Source organism: Oryctolagus cuniculus, chromosome 2 (assembly GCF_051225735.1).
Source record: "Oryctolagus cuniculus isolate XC-2025 breed Fujian yellow rabbit chromosome 2, ASM5122573v1, whole genome shotgun sequence".
NCBI classification, from domain to species: domain Eukaryota; kingdom Metazoa; phylum Chordata; class Mammalia; order Lagomorpha; family Leporidae; genus Oryctolagus; species Oryctolagus cuniculus.
In genome coordinates, this window is record NC_142868.1 from 34,687,435 (window position 1) to 34,707,666 (window position 20,232).

A 20,232-nucleotide genomic window follows, 5' to 3' on the forward strand; every position below is an offset into this window, starting at 1 on the left:
TTCCTGTGAAAACTGGAGTGGTTTCTCCCAGATTAGTCTTCTTTCTAGTTTTCCCACATCCCAGATAAAAATTAAATTCAATGTGTACCTTGCATATAGATTTTCCATAAATGTTGAATACTGAAACTAAACTTAGTTTTCCGATTACTTGATTGAAGCATTTGTTATACCATGTGTTGGTAGTTTAAACAGTTGTAGTAACAAAAACAGCATTCATGAACCTGGTGTAGGCTTTAAAATATGTCTGCTTATTTCTGCCTCATGCCTCTGTAGCTATCGAACCTCTGCCTGGAATGTTGTTCCCTTCCCGGGTATCTCCATGACTAACTCCTTGTCTTTGGGTCTTAGGTTAAATGCCATCTCATCAGTGTCCTTACTAGGGTGAGCTCTATTAAATATTTAAGAAACAATAGCAATCCAACACAAACTTTTTGAGAGAAGACAGGAAGAGGAGACACCTCCCCTCACTTAATAATGCTGGCATAATCCTGATGCCAACACTGATGAGGATATTACGAGAAAAGAAGGGTATAGACCAACACCCCTCATAGACATGAACATAAAATAAAAATCCTAAGTAAAACCAACTCCAGCAATACATAAAAAGGATTTGAGAAGGGTTGCTCTACATTATTAATTAGAGCCTCTTTCATGTGTTGTTTGAGGATGTGAATTAAAGGTTGGAATCTTTATGACTGCTATACTATTTAGGTGATGCTTCCACTATATCCGTGTGGAGCTGGGTGTTAAGGGTCCAGGATTCATAAAGATTATAAATATTTCATCATGTCACTGAGTTGAAGACTTTATCAAGAATTGAGATTTATGTTAGATATGAAAGTGAAAGTTATTAATGACATTATTTAAAGTGTATTTTGATTCCAAAGTTTTCATTTTCAGCTTTGGTGTTTGAGTAACAAGCATTTCCTTTGGTTTGCAGATCAAGACATTTTGGAAACTATGTTAATAGACAGCTATATCCTTCCAAGTACCACAATAGTAAGTACACAACTTTTAGAAGTGGCTCGTCTAGTGACTAGTTTTTGAAACTATTAAAATGCCTTCAGATTTAAATAATAACTGGTTTATCTTAATACCAAGATTTCTTCAGAATATTTTCTACTTCTAATATTGACCTGTCCTCTCCATTTCATGAATATGTTTTTACTGGATATTTTTTTTCTATTTTGAAGAACTCCTTATCATCAATCCCAACCAGACTATGTAAAAACAGTTTATTTCCTGATCTGTTATGAAAAGTAATGGAAGGCCGGTGCCATGGCTCACTAGGCTAATCCTCCGCATTCTGGCGCCGGCACACCGGGTTCTAGTTCCGGTCGGGGCACCGGATTCTGTCCCGGTTGCCCCTCTTCCAGGCCAGCTCACTGCTGTGGCCCGGGAGGGCAGTGGAGGATGGCCCAGGTGCTTGGGTCCTGCACCCCATGGGAGACCAGGAGAAGCACCTGGCTCCTGCCATCGGATCAGCACGGTGTGCCGGCCACGGCGGCCATTGGAGGGTGAACCAATGGCAAAGGAAGACCTTCCTCTCTCTCTCTCTCTCTCTCTCACTGTTAACTCTGTCAAAAAAAAAAAGTACTGGAACGTGAACTATTGCTGGTAGATATGTTTGTATACCTTTCTTTATGTGTTTCCCCTGGTAGCCAGATCACTTGAACAGTCTTATTATTGTGATGCTGTATGATTTCCAAGATAGAAAATTTCAAACCCGTGTCCTTTCTGATAATGAGGAGTCTTTATTGGAAGTTCAAGAAGTAGAGAACCTTCTTAACAGGTAATTTTTCAAAATGAAAAGGGCATTTTATACGAAATCAACACTGGTTTGGTTTTCCATTGGTAAATTTGTATATAGTATAATGTGTATATAAATGTGAAAAAACTGTGGAGAAATAGAAAAGTTCTTAAATTTATTGAGCTACTTTACAGTCTTGAACAGGTTAACTATTCTGCTTAAAAATCAAATTGTTTTTGAAAGCTTGAATTGCAAGATGCAGTGTGTGAAAATGTAGAAAATGCTAAAAAAATTCCTAATCATTTTAGCATATACATAAATTAAACTTCTTGTGAAACAGCTGTTACTTATTTACATAGGTTTATTTACAACTATTGTAAAAAAAAAATCTAACATATATCAACTGAGAGAATCCCAACAATGGACAGGAACCCACGTTTTTACCAAACAAAAAAGTTTGACTCCCTTAAGGATGAATTTACATCTTTTAATTTTTTCTCTTTATCCTAAATATTATCAGGAGCCTACTGTGAGGACAATAAGAAGTACTGACCTCAGAGGGTGGGTGGGAAAACAAATTAATGCATGTAAGATACTCAGTGTAAAAATCAAATGTGCAGTTAACATTCAAGAAAAGTTAAGTGTTACTGTTTGCCATGATTTGAATGTGTCCCCCAGAATCCAGGTATTGGAAAGTCAATCTCCAGTGCGACAGAGTTGGGAGGAGTCTGGGTCCCAAGGGCTGCGCCTTCCCCACTAGACAACACCACTGTCAAAAGGCTTTGTGCGAGCGGGGTTGGCTGGCACTCCTGCCTTCCACTTTCTGCCACCTTCTGCTGCCAGAAAGGGCTCACGAGCTCCTGGTGCCTTGATTGTGGACGTCCCAGCTTCCAGGACTGTGAGAAGGAAATTTCTGTGGTTTACAAATTACTCAGCCTCAGATGCTCTGTTATAGCAATAGATTAAGACACTGGCATGATAGCATTTGTTCTTATGTTGGAACTTTAATGGAAACCACAGTGTAGCAACAACAGTGATCTGGTAGGAAGAGCTTACCTGTAAATAACTTGGGATAGCAGATGTCTCTCTGGCAGATTGATTTCATTCCCCTTGGATACATACCCAGTAGTGGGATTGCTGGAACATACAGTAGTAGTATTTTTAGCTTGTTGAGGACCTCTCTGTTGTTTTCTGCAGTGGTTGGACTAACTTAGATTCCCACAAACAGTTTGCAGGTGTTCACTTTTCTCCACATCCTTGCCAGCACTTGTCTTTTGTCTTTTTTTTTTTTTTTTTTTAATTTTTTGACAGGCAGAGTTAGAGAGAGAGAGACAGAGAGAGAAGGGTCTTCCTTCTGTTGGTTCACTCCCCAAATGGCCATCACAGCCGGCGCTGCGCCGATCCGAAGCCAGGAGCCAGGTGCTTCCTCCTGGTCTCCCATGCAGGTGCAGGGGCCCAAGTGCTTGGGCCATCCTCCACTGCCTTCCCTGGGCCACAGCGGGGAGCTGGACTGGAAGAGGAGCAACCAGGACAGAATCCGGCACCCCGACTAGGACTAGAACCTGGGGTGCCAGCGCTGCAGGCAGAGGATTAGCCTAGTGAGCCTCGGTGCCGGCCAAGTTTTTTGTCTTTTTGATAAAAGCCAATCTAACTGGAGTGAGACAGTAGCTCATGATGTTTTTGATTTGCATTTCCCTGATGATTAGTGATGTTAAGCACTTTTCCATGTGACTGTTGGCCATTTGTATGTCTTCCTTTGACAGTGGATACAAGTTAATTTAATGCAAATCATATTCCCAAATGTCACATTATACCTAGTCATATTATACTCAACTTACAACATGTCTGTATTTAGTGACCAGTTGCAGAAAAGAATAGTAGAGAAGCACTGAGAAAACATGCATGCAAAGATAAAGCCACAGGGCTTTAATCAAGTGTCAAGCTTTCAAGTAATAGAAGCCATGTTCAGTTAGCTGAGCAAAAGTGGAACATGTCCACATGAAAACTGGGATGGCTCGTGCAACTGAAGGGCTCAGGGCAGAATGCGGTCTGCAGCTGGAAAGGTGTTAGGACTTTATCTCTGCATGTGTTCATCTCCGCCTCTTAGAATCGGCTTCATGTTCTTTTTCTCCACATGTTTGCCTTCTCTGTTTCTCTGGTCTACTTGAAGAAAATCCCACTGTTGTACCCCAGTGCCTCAGCTTGTGTGTTGCAGCTGTATGCTGGCTTCTTCACTTGGCCCAACCTGACATGCCAGTTCTAAATCCCCATGAGAAGGAATGTGTCTGGCTCAGTGTGGCTTGTGTGCATTCCTCTGGGCCAGTTCCCTGAGCCAGTGGAGTGGGATTCTAACCTGCAAAACAGGCTGCTGAAGCCAACCTCTATAGATTATCTGGGGCTTGAGGGTGGGCCCTGTTCCTAAAGAAGTAGAATCCCTGTAAGGTCAAAGCATACCTTAGTATGTGTCTACTGGCTAATTTAAGAAGTGATAGAGGAAGAAATCATGAGAAAGGAATTGAATGAGAATGATTTCTTCCTTACTAACATTGTGTTGGACTTGTGGTGTTGCCCCTCCCGTAGATCTTGTGTTTTATCACTCTTGTGTCTCTGCGTACCAATCTGTATCTTCTTTTTCTTCAAAGCTTCAGAGATACAATCCAATATGGCATCTGCTGTGTTTTTCACAAAGGCAAATGCTTTAAGAGCTCAATCCTTATATGCAATGCGACTGTCTTTTTCATACTATGTGAGTTGGTTTAAGAGAGAGACTACAGCTTCTTCTCATTGCCCAGGCCTTCCTGCCAGCCCAAGACTACTTCTGCTGAATAATTACTTGGGCTTTTGTGAAGCAGGAATTAGGAATAGGCAGTAGAAGATGAGAGAAGTGGAGGGGGAGAAGGACCTAGTGAGTCCATCTTCCCAACCAGTCACTCCCAAACCACTTCCCTCCAAAACCAGTCACTCTCAAGTCTTCCACATGGTAACGAAGGCGGCATCATCTGCACAGTTCTCATCCTTGGTTCTCCTTCCCTCGCCTCCCTGTGCCCATCCTGTGTCTAGTGCATCAAGTCCTATAGCCTCAATTTAAAAAAATGCTGAATCCTCCTACTTTCTATATCCATTGCTACCGTCCAAATCCATGCCACTATAGTATCACTTGGACTCCTGTGCTAGCTTCCGCAGTGGTTTCCCTGCCAAGAAGTCCTTTCCTGTGATCTATTCCAAATAGCTGGTAGAGTGATATTTTAAAAAGTGCAATTACATGGTCATGATAGAATACCTTGGATCAGCCTTCGCCTCCTCCTCTACACAACTAGAAAACTGGACAAAATACCCGAAGGAGAGGTTTTGGACGATAGACAAGAAGCAGCACAGAAACTTGATCCCTGAGAGAATGGAAACAAATGAGTTGACCCTAGAATAGTTCTGGCTTTAGGCCTAGAGGTACTTTCCAAACTGCAGTGTAGGAAGTAGACAATGGCAGTCTCGCTGACTCAAGAAAAAAGCGTCACATCTGCTCAGATACATTGTTTTTCTTCTGCAGTTCTCATTCCCAGTAATACCCCAGAGTTCCCTATTTACCAAAAATGCTCCTGGAACGCTTGCCTGTGGGTTCGCATCTGTCACTGTCTCTCCACCCCTTCTTTGGAAACTTTGCCTTTGTCACTTACCTAGTGAAGTGTCTGAAACAACAAGTGTCAGTATGAAGCCTGATTTTATATTTTTCTGGGAAATTCAAATAGCTTACCAAATTTGATTTTTTGGCATTAAGAAAATGTTCAGTTTATCTCAAGAGAGAACTGCATTCCTTATGTGTTAGGCATTAGTAATGGTACTCAAAAAATTGAATTCTTTTGTTCATTGTTAAACAATTGTGAACATTTTAAAGTCAAAAAATACTAAAACCCATTTCATTAAAAAATGAACAGATTCCTTTTTGCAACTGCAGATTATGCAAAAGAGAGAAAGTATGCCACGGGAGACGGCAGGAAGGGCTGAGAAGCAGCTGTGCCTCTGCTGGTTAGAACCTGGGGCCAGCACCGCGGCTCACTAGGCTAATCCTCCGCCTTGCGGCGCCGGCACACCAGGTTCTAGTTCCGGTCGGGGCGCCGGATTCTGTCCCGGTTGCCCCTCTTCCAGGCCAGCTCTCTGCTGTGGCCCGGGAGTGCAGTGGAGGCTGGCCCAAGTCCTTGGGCCCTGCACTCCATAGGAGACCAGGATAAGTACCTGGCTGCTGTCTTCGGATCAGCGCGGTGTGCTGGCCGCAGCGGCCATTGGAGGATGAACCAACGGCAAAGGAAGACCTTTCTCTCTGTCTCTCTCTCTTTCACTGTCCACTCTGACTGTCGGAAAAAAAAAAAAAAAAAAAAAAGAACCTGGGGCGCAGTGTCACTGGGATGTCTCCAGCCCTGGTCTGCTGCTCTGTGTGCTTTGGCTCCATTCTCTTACCGTTCTGTGATCCCAGGATGGAGAACTTGGTTGCCAGCAACTCAGGAGCTTTATATGTCACAGGACCAACCACTGGAAGAACTGCTTTACTCATGTTGTCTCCAAAAATTCACTCGGTCCTGGCTCGGGCTGCATGTGCAGCCTTACCTCAGTCAGCCAGCTGTGGCCAAGGAGACTGGCAGTTAGGGAAACTCTTTGACAGAATGCTAAGAGTGGAAGAAAGAGAGGAACATTCTTCAGAAGAGGGGAGGTGCATTTATAAATTTCTACTATAAATGTAAGCATTGGGAGTGGCTTTTGGGGACAAGTAAAGTCGCTATGACACATGATGCTAGGTATAATTTGATATTACATATAATACAAGTGTATTTCACTTAGGCTTCGGATATGGTCTTCCTTCAAAGAGAGTACACACTCTGCTTCTGGCAGCCCACAGCTAGACCTAGGACACTAAGAGCCCTATTCAGGGGTCAAATTATTAGAAGCTGGGCTTCATCCCCATGATGGGCAGTTGTTCCTTTCTAATCTGATTTCTGAGGGTAAGTCTTTTGGTGACCCAGTCTCAGAGCTGGTGGACTTTATCAGAATGCCTCTTCCATAAGCTTGGGATGACCCAGATTTCTGTTTTTATTTTCTGTGCCCACGAGTCTGCTATGAGAGCTGCATAGCTCTTAACCTCTCAGGCACGTATTCCAGAATTGGCCGATGCTTACATCTCTGATCCTGCCTCCACTTGGAGCAATGGGCAGCTGTTCTCCTCACATCCCTCCCTTGCTCCTGGCTGACTCCTGCCACTGCCCTTATGGTTTAGCAGAACTGTAACTTGTGGGAAACATTCCCTGACCCCCACCGCAGTGCCTCTGCCGTGTGCCATCCTGGCAGCCGGCATTTCCTTGTCAGGAGTAGACATTTGACGACATTGGCTCCTCCTGCAGCTCTAAACTTTGTGGACAGCTTCTTCCTTAGCCTCATCCCTTTCTTTCTGGAGGCTAAAACAGTACATGGAATGTATAGTAAGGGGCAGGCTTTGAGAATGCAAACATTTATTCAACGAATTTATTGATACTTTTCTACCCTTAAATGGCCTTCTGTTTCTTGTAGGGAAAAAGAAAATCCCAACATAAAATTCCAACATTCCACGCATGGCTTAAGAGTCCTTGTGATTTGAGCTTTGGATCTCTCACCACTGTCTGCTCAGAAAACCTGCTTTGCTGTTTCCACTGTGTTCTGCCTCTGTGTGTCTTTTCCCTTTGTGGTTGAAAATGCATGCTGTTTGTGTCTTGTCTCTCGTGGTCTAGAAGATTCTTGATCCTCTTTTAACAGTCAGCTCAAGTTTCTCCTCCTAGAAGTCCCCTTGGACTGCTGCTTTACCTTTTAGTATCTTACAGCACCCATCATACCATGCTACAATCATTTATGTGTTTCTTTTACCACCAAATCAAAAGTACCTAGGGACAGAAATTAGCTGTTAATCTTCATAGTCCCAATCTGATCACAGTATTTAGTTACTAGTGGTCAAAGAAACATAGTAGCCTTTCCTTAACTAGTTTGACATTAAATAATATTTTTATAAGTATTTTTGCAACGACCATATAAGTTTGATACTATAAGGATACTTTAAAAAGTTCATGAAAAATGGATTTAAAAATAAGTTTACTTTGGTATAAAAATTTTTGAAATTCATATGTATATATTTCACAATTTTTCTGCTCTAGGAGAAACTTAGCTTTTAATTCCATTTTACACAAACTTTTTGAATTACTCTCATAATTATTAAAATAAAGACTAATTCCAGTATCTTGCCTAAAGTTCCATAGCTGGTCACTGGTGGAACTAGAATTTGAACCCAGGGAATCTGATTGCAAAGTCCAAGCCGTACTGGCAAGAGAGGGAGACTATGAGGAGAGAAGCAAGGGATGTGGCATGGTAACAGATAGTTCTGTGTGTGACGAGGTCGATTTGTGGATGGGACTGGTTGGAACTGAGGCAAGACAAGTTGGTTAAGGTGAAACTATTAATAGCCTCGTTTACCATGATAAAGATTTTAGACACTGCCCTGTGGCTAATGGATTTCTTCTCAGATTTAGGCTGAGGAATTACATAATTATAATCCAACAATCAGAAAGGAGGATCTGTCTGTATGTGCAGCAGAGACGCTGGTGAAAGACGTAATTGGGCAGCGCTCTGGGGGTAGCTCAGCCTCTCGCAGGAGAAGGACGCCTGGATCAGGAGCACCGGGAGAGGCCACTCTGCCCCTGTTTTCATCGTGCAGCTATGAAACAAGGTTTTTGGTAACCACAGGGCACTTTTTTTTTTTTGAAAGATTTATTTATTTATTTGAAGAGTGACAGAGGAAGAAAGAGAAAAAAAGAGAAGTGTCATCCATGGGTTTACTTCTCAAATTATGAATACAGTGGCCAAGGATGGGCCAGGCTGATGCCAGGACCCAGAAACTGCATCCAGACTCCCAGAGGAGTGGTAGGGGCCCAAGTACTCGGGCATCAGGCAACGCCAGGAAGCGGAGTCAGAAGCAGAGCAGCCAGGACTGAATGCGCTGCTCTGATGGGGGGTGTTGCAGGCTGCGGGTTAATCTGCTGCACCACGGTGCCAGTTCCCACAGGATTCTTCATTTACGGAAGGATTTATCTGGTTATCCTGATAGCATTTGGATTTGGTATTTGTCCTTAGTCTCATAGTATTTTAAATTGCCTATGTACTTGAATTTCTTTTGTGGGAAGAAATTTCACTAAAGTACACAATCCAAAATATTCACAGTGTGGAAACTTTGGAAAATCTCTTTTCACTCCCCCATGTTGTAGTCACTTATATTTTTCTAGGCTTTGTATCCATATTTAATGATTGAATGATGCAGCCAGTGGAATTGATTATGGTAAATTTTAACTAAGTAGGAATTTGGAAGTACTATTTAATCAAAAATGTTGTGGACTCAAACATCTCACAGTGTGTAACATAGAACAGTAACTCATCCATGTATGTTAATGTATTCTTTGGTGTGCATTACTGTACTATTATTTTTTAGCATCCCCTGCTGTAGTTCTGTTACATTTAGAGATAGAACTAAACAAATCTAGTCTTTTTTTTTTTTCCACAGTCCTAAAAGGCTTACTGGGGTTCAATAATCCTTCCGTCTCCTACCCAAGTCCCAAGTGTCCCTGTAACACCTGTCCATCTCTCATACATGCATGCATATTCTAAAAGAAATGCTTTTTGGGTGAGTGTTCTCATGATGTTGAGTGGATAAGAAACTGTAACTGGGGAGACTGCAGGTGTAGGATGAAGAAAGTGGTGTTTCACTCCAGTTCTTGTTTGCTACCCCTATCCTGCCTCCGCTGTTCTTTAAACAGTTCACGCAGGCCCACCACTGATTCCCTGAGAACGTCCTCTCCTGTCTGTACCACACACCAGCCATAGCTCAGGTTGCATTTGACTCACTGTGCAGTGTCTTCCCCATTCTTCACTCCAGGTTATACTTGAGGTATATTCCAACAGGTTCCTACTGTGAACATGCCATGAATAAATCCTGTATTCTCATTGGATAAAAATCTGGGCTATGAGATCAATTGAAATCATTAGACATTCTTGATAATACTAACTGGTTCTTATTCTTCTTTTCTGTGATTTGGAACTTTGAGGAATGGAATATTGAACACAGGGAAGGACTTGTTTCAGACCCATGGAAGCTCCTTAATCTAATCAAGATGGTATATGCTGTTGCCATCTATGATAATAATGAGTAGCGTATAACAAGTGCCTGCTGTGTGCCAGCCCTGTGCTAAGTATTTTGTACACATAATTGATATTTACTACACAAATGACAAGTTACATTGACTACCTGTCACACACGAGCAAGCTGAGGCTGAGAGAGGAGATTCACATTGCTGAGCCCATGCAGCTCTTACGTGGTAGAACCTGAATTAACTTCAGGTTTGTCTGACTCTAAATCCTACAGCTTTTCACTAAATAAAATTTCCCTTTCAGCCAGTACTTGACATTAACATCTGAGCAGATAATACAACTATATAGAGCAACAACAATACAAGGGAATCAGAATTATTGGAGTGCTATTTTCAAATATGATTTTACACTGCAAAAATTTCAATTGGAATTATAGAAAAATGTGTTAAGATTGTTCATGTAACTTGTAAAAGTTTCTAGTAGAAACTGGTAGTCTTGTCTCAAATGCAGTAGTCGTGAAGAACGGATTCTCTCTCTAGTTTTAAGACAAAGCTGGCTGCAGCACTGGCACGATGTAGAATCAAGCATGACGCCCTTTCCATTTACCACATTCTGCCAGAGACAGTCAGGAAGCAGGAGCTGCGGGCCTCCACGCTGCCACTCTATGCTTGGATAAATACTTGTAAAATCAGGTAAGAGGTTTTTTTTTAAAAAAAAATACATTTGAGAGGCAGAGAGACAGACACACAGAATGACAGAGAGAGCTCCCATCCACCAGTTCCCTCCCTAAATGCCTGCAACAGGCCCAGGCCAAAGTCAGGAGCTGGGAACTGAATCCCAGGCTCTCATGTGGATGGCAGGAACCTAGTGACCTGAGCCACCCCCTGTGCCTCCTAGGTCTGCAATCGGGAGCTGGAATCAGGAGCTGGAGGCAGACGTAGGTCCCAGTTGTTCCGGCGTGGGCTGCAGACCTCTTCACCACCGGGCAGATGCCTGCCTGAAGGGGACGAGTGTTAATCAAACTCTGTTCATATTTCACGTCTCCATCGCTTTAAAACATTGTGACAAGAAATATCACCTTTTAAAGAGTTGGGGGGCACATCTCGGGGAGTGATTAGGGAATCCTAGTTCCGTATTTTATTGCCAAATTATCAAAGGCTGTTACATAAATATACTAACTTTTCTGTCTCTAATTATCTTTTAACTTACTGTTGGCTACAATTGTGGGTTCCACTAGATACAGTAATTTTTCTTTGTTTCAGGACAAAGTGTTAGTGTTCAGCACACTTTAATGTATTATATTTGTAATTACAACCTAATGTTGTTTATTTACAGCCCTGAAGAAGTTTATAACAATTTGAAGATAAAAGGTTATCGTAAAGTCAAATCCATATTGCACATTGATGATAAAGTCTTTGCCGTGGACCAACATTGCTATGATGTCTTAATTTTTCCTTCTCATCTTAAAAAAGATCTTGTAAATATAGATCTCTTCAAAGATTATAAACTTATTTTTCAGGTAAACTAATATTTACTTTCCTTGTGATTCTCAAGAATCCCATTTAGCCAAAGAGTTCCTTCACCTACATGTAAAACCTAACATTGTTTACAGTTTTTAGGGATTATCAGAGCAGTTTATAAGGACTGATGGTCACCTTGAATAAAACTGACATCTCCACAGTCAGTGCTTCTGTTCCTCCCTTGGCATCGCCGTCCTAGGTGGGGTTATAAAGGATACATTTTCCCCGAAGTCCATAGCTGGGAACATTTATATTGCTGGCCCCTAAGGGAAGATTCACGAGAAGGTCCAGTGAAACCTTTCTTCCTTCCATTTTAGGGGAAGACAGTAGTGCCATGCTACACATGAAAAGACAGTGTGTACACTTTCTCGTAATCTCTTTAATACAGTCTTCTGGTTTTGATTTGTAGGAGGTGAGTAGTGGCTACTGATACAGGCAATGAATGTGAGAAATAACGTGATTCCAATAGAAGGAACAATTAAATGTACAAAAATTGGGTTTTTCAATCCTTAGATTCTGATTCTTGCCTTGGAGTTCTAAGGTTTATTCCTTCCTCCCCTCCAGAGTCGTGAGCATCAGGATCTCTTACTCTGTAGGATCACTGTAGAAGCCCAGTCTGTCAAACACCCCTTTACACGACTCTCAAATACCTCAATTTTAATCTCTCTGAACCAGCAGTGATTTAGATGACAATGTAATGAAGAAGAAAAAATGGCAATAGGCAGATAAGTGGGTTTTCATGAAGGGATGAGGTTGGGAGTTAAGACAGGACATCAGTAATCTACTTAATCATATTTTAGAGATTTTGGCATTGCTTTATCACTATCTATAAATTGAGTGATAGCATAATTTACGCTATCCAAGGTTAAGCTCTTTGTTTTAAATGTGTATTTATCAATTATCTCTGTCAACTTTTTATTTAGACATTAAGATGTTTTAAACCAAAATGGACTGGATATCTCTTCAAGATTCCTACCAAGTACTTCCTTTTCTCTAAAGGAAAAAGTACTCGATTTATGTTTCTAGTTATTCCCTTTGAGAATTCTAATCATACCGTTCGTTATCTCCTAGGACAAATCTCGAAGTCTTGCTGTTCATTCTGTAAAGGCTTTACTAAACATGGAGGATGATATCCTAATGGTCAACACAGGCTCATGGTACACAGTTGCCCATATGTCAATCTTAACACATAATAATACTTCAAAAATATTTGTGTGTGGAGTACGATCACATGCTAAGGATCCTGACCTAAAGAAACTTTTCACAAAAATGGGATGTAAAAGTACGTACAAATGTTTATTTATTTGGTGATTATTGCTCTACCAGAGTTTACAGATAGTAAGAATGTTTGAGGGGCAGGAGTTTAGCACAGTGGCTAGGATGTCAGTTTTGATGCCTGCATCCCCTGTGGCAGGGTCTGGGTGTGAGTCCTGGCTTCGCTTCCAAGTCCACCTTCCTGCTGATGTTCACCATGGGAAGCAGCAGGTGATGGCCTCGTGTACTTGTTTCCCTGTCAGCCGTGTAGGAGACCTGGATTGAACTCCTGGCTTTGGCTGGACCCAGCACTGGCTGGTGCAGGCATTTGGGGAGTGAGCTAGCAAATGGAAGATCTCTCTCTCTCTTTCTCGCTCTGCCTTTCAAATAAATTAAGTTTGAATTTATTATTATTTTTTGTAAAGTAAAAACTCTATATGAACTGTACTTTTAAAACCTTTACCAGTCTATATTCTATCAGGGTATTCTTGTTACTTAATATTGGTGAAACAACTATAGGTTAAATGAATTCATATTTTGTACTTTGCAATTGTGTTTGACATTTAGCCACTATATAATTTGAGGACATTTGGTTAAAGTAGATGGTAGAAATTTCATTTAATAAATAAGAACATAATTTCATAAGTGCTTATGTGACAAAGAATATTTATCTAGGACTAGAAGCTAAGTCTTTTAGGCTTCTTGTTTTTAAAAATATCTTGTCATTGGATCATGCTAGAAATCAAACTGTATTGTAGGTCCATTGATACTGAAAAGTAAACAAACTTTTGACAGATTCATAGGGCATGGAGACAAAAGGTAGAATTTGCATGCGATGGTGGTATAGTGGTGAGCATAGCTGCCTTCCAAAAGGTAGAATTCAGGGGCCGGTGCAGTGACCTACTAGGTTAAGCCTCTGCTTGTGGTGCTTGCATCCTTATGGGCACTGGTTCAAGCCCTGGCTGTTCCACTTCCAATCCAGCTCCCTGCTAATGGCCTGAGAAAGCAGTGGAAGATCGCCCAAGCGCTCGGGCCCCTCTACCCATGTGGGAGACCGGGATTAAGCTGGATCCTGGCTTCAGACTGGCCCAACTCCAGCCATCTGGAGAGTGAACTAGTGGATGGAAGACCTCTTTCTCTGTTTCTCCCTCTTTCTACCTGTAACTCTGCCTCTCAAATAAAGAAATGAATCTTTTTTTTTTTTAAAGTAGAATTTAGGGCTTGATCAGGAGAGGTAGCCTGAAAAGTACCTAGTATTTCACTTGGAGCACAGAAGTATACGTCAGATAGTGAACAATCCCCCAAAGAATTGGAGCCCACGTTCCAGTCACCTAATTCCCAATCGGATTAGTGTGATCTGGGGTTGCTAGTAGCCAGTCTTAGACATAGATTTTGCCTGCCAGATGCAAAAGTAAATTCTCTGCAGAAGGAAATAACATCATCCTAGGTCTTCAATTGTATCCTTTTTTTTCGCATGTGCAGTGTCTGGCACCCAATTAAAAGGGGGGGGCATTCAGCCTAGTGGTTAAGGTGCCAGTTAAGACATTCACACACCTGGGTTTGTACCCAGCTCCATCTCCTGATTCCAGATTCTTGGTGGTGAAGATCATGGGAGGCAACCTTGACGATTCAAGTAGTTGGGTTACTGCCACCTGCAAGGGATTCTTAGGTTGAGTTCCTGGCTCTTGGCTTCAGACCCGCCCAGCTCTGGGTGTTGCAGATATTTGGAGACGGAACCAGCAGATGGGAGATCTCACCTTCTCTTTCCCTCTCTTTGCTTCCAAGTAAATAAATAAATAAAAATTGGGTAAAAATAAAATATATGATTAAAATTAAGAGAAAATACTGTAATAGAATCAGACTTACACAGGATCCAGATGGGACTTTAAATAGCTACGACTGGGGTGGGCTATATCCCAGCCCAGCCCTGCCTGTTGCCAGACATTCAGGAAGTTAACCAGCAAATGGGAAATCTCTGTTTACAACTCTCTCTCTCGCGCTGTGTGTGTGTCTGTCTCTCAGTTTTTAACAAATAAAATAAATAAAATTCTAACAGAAGAAACAGGTTTAACAGTAAATGACACAAAGTTAAAGAAGCAGTGAATGGACTGATAGGCTAGAAGAAAATACCAAGACAGAAGCATGGGAAGAAAAAGGGATGACTAATGTAAACGAGGTCGTAAGACACATCTGAGATTCTGACTCTGTGATCGTGTGTGTGTGTTGTGTGGGATTCTAGAAAGGGGAGAAAAGAAATTGGGAAGAAATAGTATTTGAATGTCAAGCTGAGAAGTTTCCAAAATGGATAAAAGACATTAAGGCACAGATTCAAGACTTCCTGTGAACGTCAACTAGAATAAATATATGGAAAATATATGCTATGATCTGAATGTTTGTGTCACCCCCAAGTTCATAAATCACACTCCTAATCTCCGAAGTTATGGTATTAAGAGATAAGACCTTTGGGAGGCCCTTGTGAATGGGATATGTCCAGTGAGTTTCTCCTTTAAAAAAGTATTCCAGCTAAGAAATGAAACAAGGATTTAAACATTCACGACAAATGGATATACTAACATACTGATGTAGAATTTTTAAGTAATATTTTTACATTAATTTTCCATGTTTTTTTCCTTCCAGATATTGAAATACTTCATGATACATTTACTGACATTGACTCAAAGGATCAGAGGTTACAGAAAGTTAAAGTGATTCTGCTGCTGCCTCGTTGCTCAGGACTGGGTGTTAGTAATCCAGTAGAATTTATTTTAAATGAACATGAAGGTACATGTTTTAGTTCGTAAATTTTAAAAATTTAGTTGATAATTTAAAATAAAATTAATAAAATAGCATATGAAATATACCTGATTAATGAATAAGCCACAATGAATAAAGTTCTTACTGAGTATAATATACTTAACCTCTCTTGCTTGATTCAATTCCTTTTCCAGTCCTGTGAGAGACAGGCTATTACACATGTTTGACAATTGGAAGGATGTAGGCAATCAGGACAGATGTGGGTCAGTATGTGATTTTGGTTTATACCAAAGCTCTAGATGTAGGTATAAACATTTGTCAGCATTCCATTAATGAATAACTGAGATTCAGAAAGATTGAGTCATCCTTATAAAGTCATACAATTAGTTAAAAACAGGGCTAGAATTCTATTTAGATCTGCCTATGCTCTAAACACTACTGTAATCAAATCAAGATTAGGCTAATTCAAACTCAAGATGGTTTAAATCTCCAGTATATGTGTTTTATGATAAAAATATCTCAGACTAAATACTAACTCTAGGAATATTTTATTGGCTTCTTTTATAAATTTTAAAATTATGATTTAGCATTAACATTTATTGAACACTTACACGTACAGCACGAGCTGAGCACTTCATTTGGATCCTTTCATTAAATGCTCACAAGGAAGCGGTGACTCTCATTTTCCCCTGTTATGAACAGGAAGCCTGAGGCTCAGGCAGTGTCAAAGCCTCGCAGAATCCTTGGACGGGAAGTCTCTGAGCCTGCTTGCTCACACAGCCAGTCTGACTGTGAAGCTGGCACATTAAAAAAAATAGTGTACTCATAGTTTACATATTTGAAAGGGGGAGTGGCGGGGAGGAGGGGGATGAGGAAGAGAAGGAGGAGGAGAAGAGAGATTTTCCACTTTCCTGGTTCACTCCCCAAAGCTTGTCAACAGCCAGGGCTGGGCCAGGCTAAGAGTTGGGAACTCAATCCAGGTCACCCACATGGATGGCAGGGACCCAACTACCCGAGTCATCATTTGCTGCCGCCCAGGGTGCACATTGGGAGGAAACTGGATGTGGAAGGAGAGCAAGGACTTGAACCCAGGTACTTTAACCTGGGACGTGCATGTCCCAGGCAATGTCTTAACTGGAATGCCAGATGTCCACCACAGACACTGGGCTATTGATCACTCTGTTAATCACATTGTATTGCCCCAAATTAGCTGACACTGATTCCTACTCTGATCTCTTGATTATACTGAAGGGCATAGTAACATAACTAGAATATTAGAAAAGGAAGACACTCCACACCACTGGTAGTCAGAAGATGGTAACTGAAAAGGAAGGAAAAGAGGCAGAGGGAGAAGTGATGTTTATTGAATGTAAGACTGCCCCAGGCACTACTGCAGGTAGTGTGTGTGCACTGCGACTCTGCACTATTGTAGGTAGTATGTCTACACGGTGACTCTGCATTCACAGCCACTTTTTGAGGATGGTATTATCCCTATTCTATGGAGGGGGAAATAACCCCAAGACTCAGAAAAATTAAGCAAACTGCTTATGGCCATTAACTAGTAAGTACGGGAACGGGAATTCACATTCAGGTCAGTTAGCAGATTTGCTTTCCACTAAAGTGCACTATTTTTAACTGGGCTTACACTGTACCCTGTGGAATTTTGATTCACTGTAAAAGAAAATACTCCTGAGTCCCTCAATCGTGTACATTCTGGGAAACCTCGTCGTTTGGTGGTTTCATGGTTGTGTGAACATCATGGAGTGTACTTACACAACCTGGCTGGCGTGCTGGTTTGAGGCTGCTGCTGGCGTAACCCTGCATAAATCTGTAGTAAAATGTTTGGCTGTACGTGGGAGGAGTACACTGAAACAATGATAGAAAGCACAGTAAATAAATATGTAAACCAGTAAGATAGTAAGTTATTGCTGAGTACTGTGGCTGTACATGACTGTATGTGCTCTTTTATGAATGGCAGTGCAGTTGGTTTGTTTACACCAGCATCACCACAAACACATGAATAGTGCATTGCACCACAACAGTGCCGTGGCCACAGTGTGACGAGGCATTAGCAAGTACTCGGCTCCCTGACAGTCTGTGGAATCACTGCCTATATACAGTTGGTCAAGGACCAAGGCTTCCTTATGCAGCACTTAACTGTTTGTGGCTACTTTGACTGTTAATCTCATAGGAGCATAGAGAAAAATGATGTTAAATATTTTCAGTATTCTCTTTGAAAGCCAATATTTAAACATTACTTTTATTAATTTTTGAATTTTAAGTTAATATTTTAATATTACTATTTTGTTTTAGCAGATACTTTTCATGAAAATCTTAATAGGTAAAATGATGGAAAAGTATGATAATGGTAAACATGAAAAGTATAATTATGGTATGTTTTAAAGTCTGTTTACTTTTAAACATTTAGATACAGATTTACTGAAAGATCTATCGAAAGGAGGCACATCAAAAGATAAACTTCATGTTCTTGCTCAGCAGCAGTATGAGCAGCTGACACACGCGATGAAATGTAAGTTTCTCAGTGGTACGTTGTGTGAAACTATGGTGTGACTCCCGGAAACATTACTACCTCACTTGCTATAATCAAACAACGAAGTGTCAACCATAAGCAAACTTTCTAGAATATTCAGTCTCAAAATTCTTATTTATACCAACTTAATTCTTTTAAAATATATGCTTTACTATAATTTTAAACATAGGTTATCAAACATAATTTAACAATTTCTTAATGCTGAAGTGAAATAATTATGTGTACCCATCTTGTACAGTTTCATCTTTCCTATTTTTTCTTTGCTTTTGCTTAATTTTCTTCTGCTGTGCCTCCCCTAACAATTCCTCTTTAGTCCAAATTGTAATTCAACCATATTTTTCTTAATGCTAAGTACAGAAAAAGAGGTGTAATTATAGCTAAAGCCTTGATCTCTTAATTTGGAGTCTGTGTAATGAGGCTCCTTAAGTATTGATATCATAGTTTTAATCATTCCTTTCAGATTTTGAGTACCACTGCCTTTCCACATGTGGATGTGGAAAGCTATGTCTCTGAGAAATTAATAAACTTTTGTTCATCATATATTTAATCAAGTACCCACTCTGGGTCAAGCATGAAGCTGGTTATTAGCATATGGGCAGAAATAAAGCTTGACAAAGGCTCAAAGATAAGTATGTGGGTACAGACAGTTCAATAGATAGTAACAAAATGAGGTAGAAATAAGGCAAAATAAAAAGCACAGAGGTTTGTCCTTTTGGTTGATGTTGCTAATAAACATTAATTTGAAAGTGATAGTATTTACAAAGGTATTTCAAAAATTTGATGGAAAATGGAATTAAAAGATAATTTTGTTGCAAAAATTATGAAACCCATACATATGAGGGTTGTTTAAAAAGCTCATGGAAAATGCATATTATGAAAAAACTATGCATGGATTTCAAAAAATTTTTGCACCAAAATAAACTTAACTTTCTAAAAATTTATTTTCATTTTATTTGAAAAGTCGAGAGATACAGACATAGTGAGATGGCGAAAGATTATTGCATATATTGGTTCACTCCCCAAATGCCTCCAACAGCCAGGGCTGGGCAAGGCAGAAGCCAGGAGCCAGGAACTCAGTCGTGGTTTCCCATGTGGGTGGCAGGGAACAAAGTACTTGAGCTCTGTATCACTTGCTACCTTCCTGTAAGAAGCTGGAATTGACAGTGGAGCCAGGACTCAAATGAACTTTGAACTGAGATGTGAGCATCCCAAGTGACATCTTAACTGTTATGTTAATGGCCTACCCCAAACTTATCTTTTAATTCCATTGTTCCATGAACCTTTCAAAAAGTATTTACATAGTTATTTGAGAGGCAGACAGAGCGGAAGAGACATAGAGCTCCCATCCTCTAGTTCATTTTCCAAATGCTTGAGATGACTGAGGTTGAGCCAAGCCAGAGCCAGGAGTGAGAACTCCATCCAGGTCTTCCGTGTGAGTAGCAGGGACTCAATTACTTGAGCCATCACTGCTGCCTACCAGGGCTGCATTAGCAGGAAGCTGGAGTCAGGAGCCAAGTATCAAACCCAGGTACTCTGGTATGGGGGAAAGGCACCTTAACTGCTAGGCTGAATATCTGTCCCTTCCCCTACCCCATCAAGAACCTTTTGAAGTACTTTCGTTTAAGATTAGGAGGTTGATAAATATTGCATTTTTTAAAAAAAGATTTATTTATTTATTTGAGAGGCAGAAGCAGAGGCAGGGGGAAGAGAGAGAACTTCCACCTGCTGGGTCACTCCCCAAATGGCCACAATAGCTGGAGCTTGACCGATTCAAAGCTAGGAACCAGGAGATTCTTCCGGGTTTCCTACGTCGGTGCAGGGGCCCAAGGACTCAGGCCATCTTCCACTGCTTTCCCAGGTGCATTAGCAGAGAGCTGGATTGGAAGTGGAGAGCTGGGATTTGAACCAGTGCCCATATGGGATGCTGGCACTGCAGGTGGCCACCACAGTGCTGGCCCCAAATACCACATTTTTTACTGGTATATTTTTATTAAATTTTAATTGAAGATTTAAAGCTTTAAAAAAGCTTCAGAAAGAATCATGAAAAGTAAAGGGATCCTAATGACATGAGCTGTTTTATGATGCTGACTAAATATAATTTTGACAATAGCTGAGATTATAACAGTTTACATTGCTGGAAGACATACTGCAAATCCAACCAAGTTGTATAATTTCCCCATCAAACAATACTGACTTAGTTCATTTTCTGCTGTTGAAATAGAATACCATAGATGGGGTAATTTATAAAGAAAAGTTCA

General features: G+C 40.8%; 1 protein-coding gene and 1 long non-coding RNA gene across 7 annotated transcripts in view; one reads left to right on the forward strand and one right to left on the reverse strand.

The window, feature by feature from the left end:
• NSUN7 (NOP2/Sun RNA methyltransferase family member 7) overlaps positions 1 to 20,232 on the forward strand; it is a 46,126-nt gene that overhangs the window by 9,469 nt on the left and 16,425 nt on the right. For all 6 annotated transcript variants that reach the window (XM_089327118.1, XM_089327117.1, XM_089327116.1 and 3 more), the window contains exons 3-9: positions 941 to 999; positions 1,662 to 1,792; positions 10,435 to 10,587; positions 11,231 to 11,414; positions 12,487 to 12,697; positions 15,307 to 15,450; positions 17,852 to 17,953. In XM_089327118.1, the coding sequence (XP_089183244.1) occupies positions 941 to 999; positions 1,662 to 1,792; positions 10,435 to 10,587; positions 11,231 to 11,414; positions 12,487 to 12,697; positions 15,307 to 15,450; positions 17,852 to 17,953 (984 nt within the window). The remainder of the gene's footprint in view (positions 1 to 940; positions 1,000 to 1,661; positions 1,793 to 10,434; positions 10,588 to 11,230; positions 11,415 to 12,486; positions 12,698 to 15,306; positions 15,451 to 17,851; positions 17,954 to 20,232) is intronic.
• Positions 10,587 to 12,478, reverse strand: LOC127486790 (uncharacterized). Its single transcript, XR_007913386.3, has 2 exons — positions 11,551 to 12,478; positions 10,587 to 10,892 (listed from the first exon to the last, which is right to left on the reverse strand). It is a non-coding gene; the product is annotated as an uncharacterized LOC127486790 (long non-coding RNA).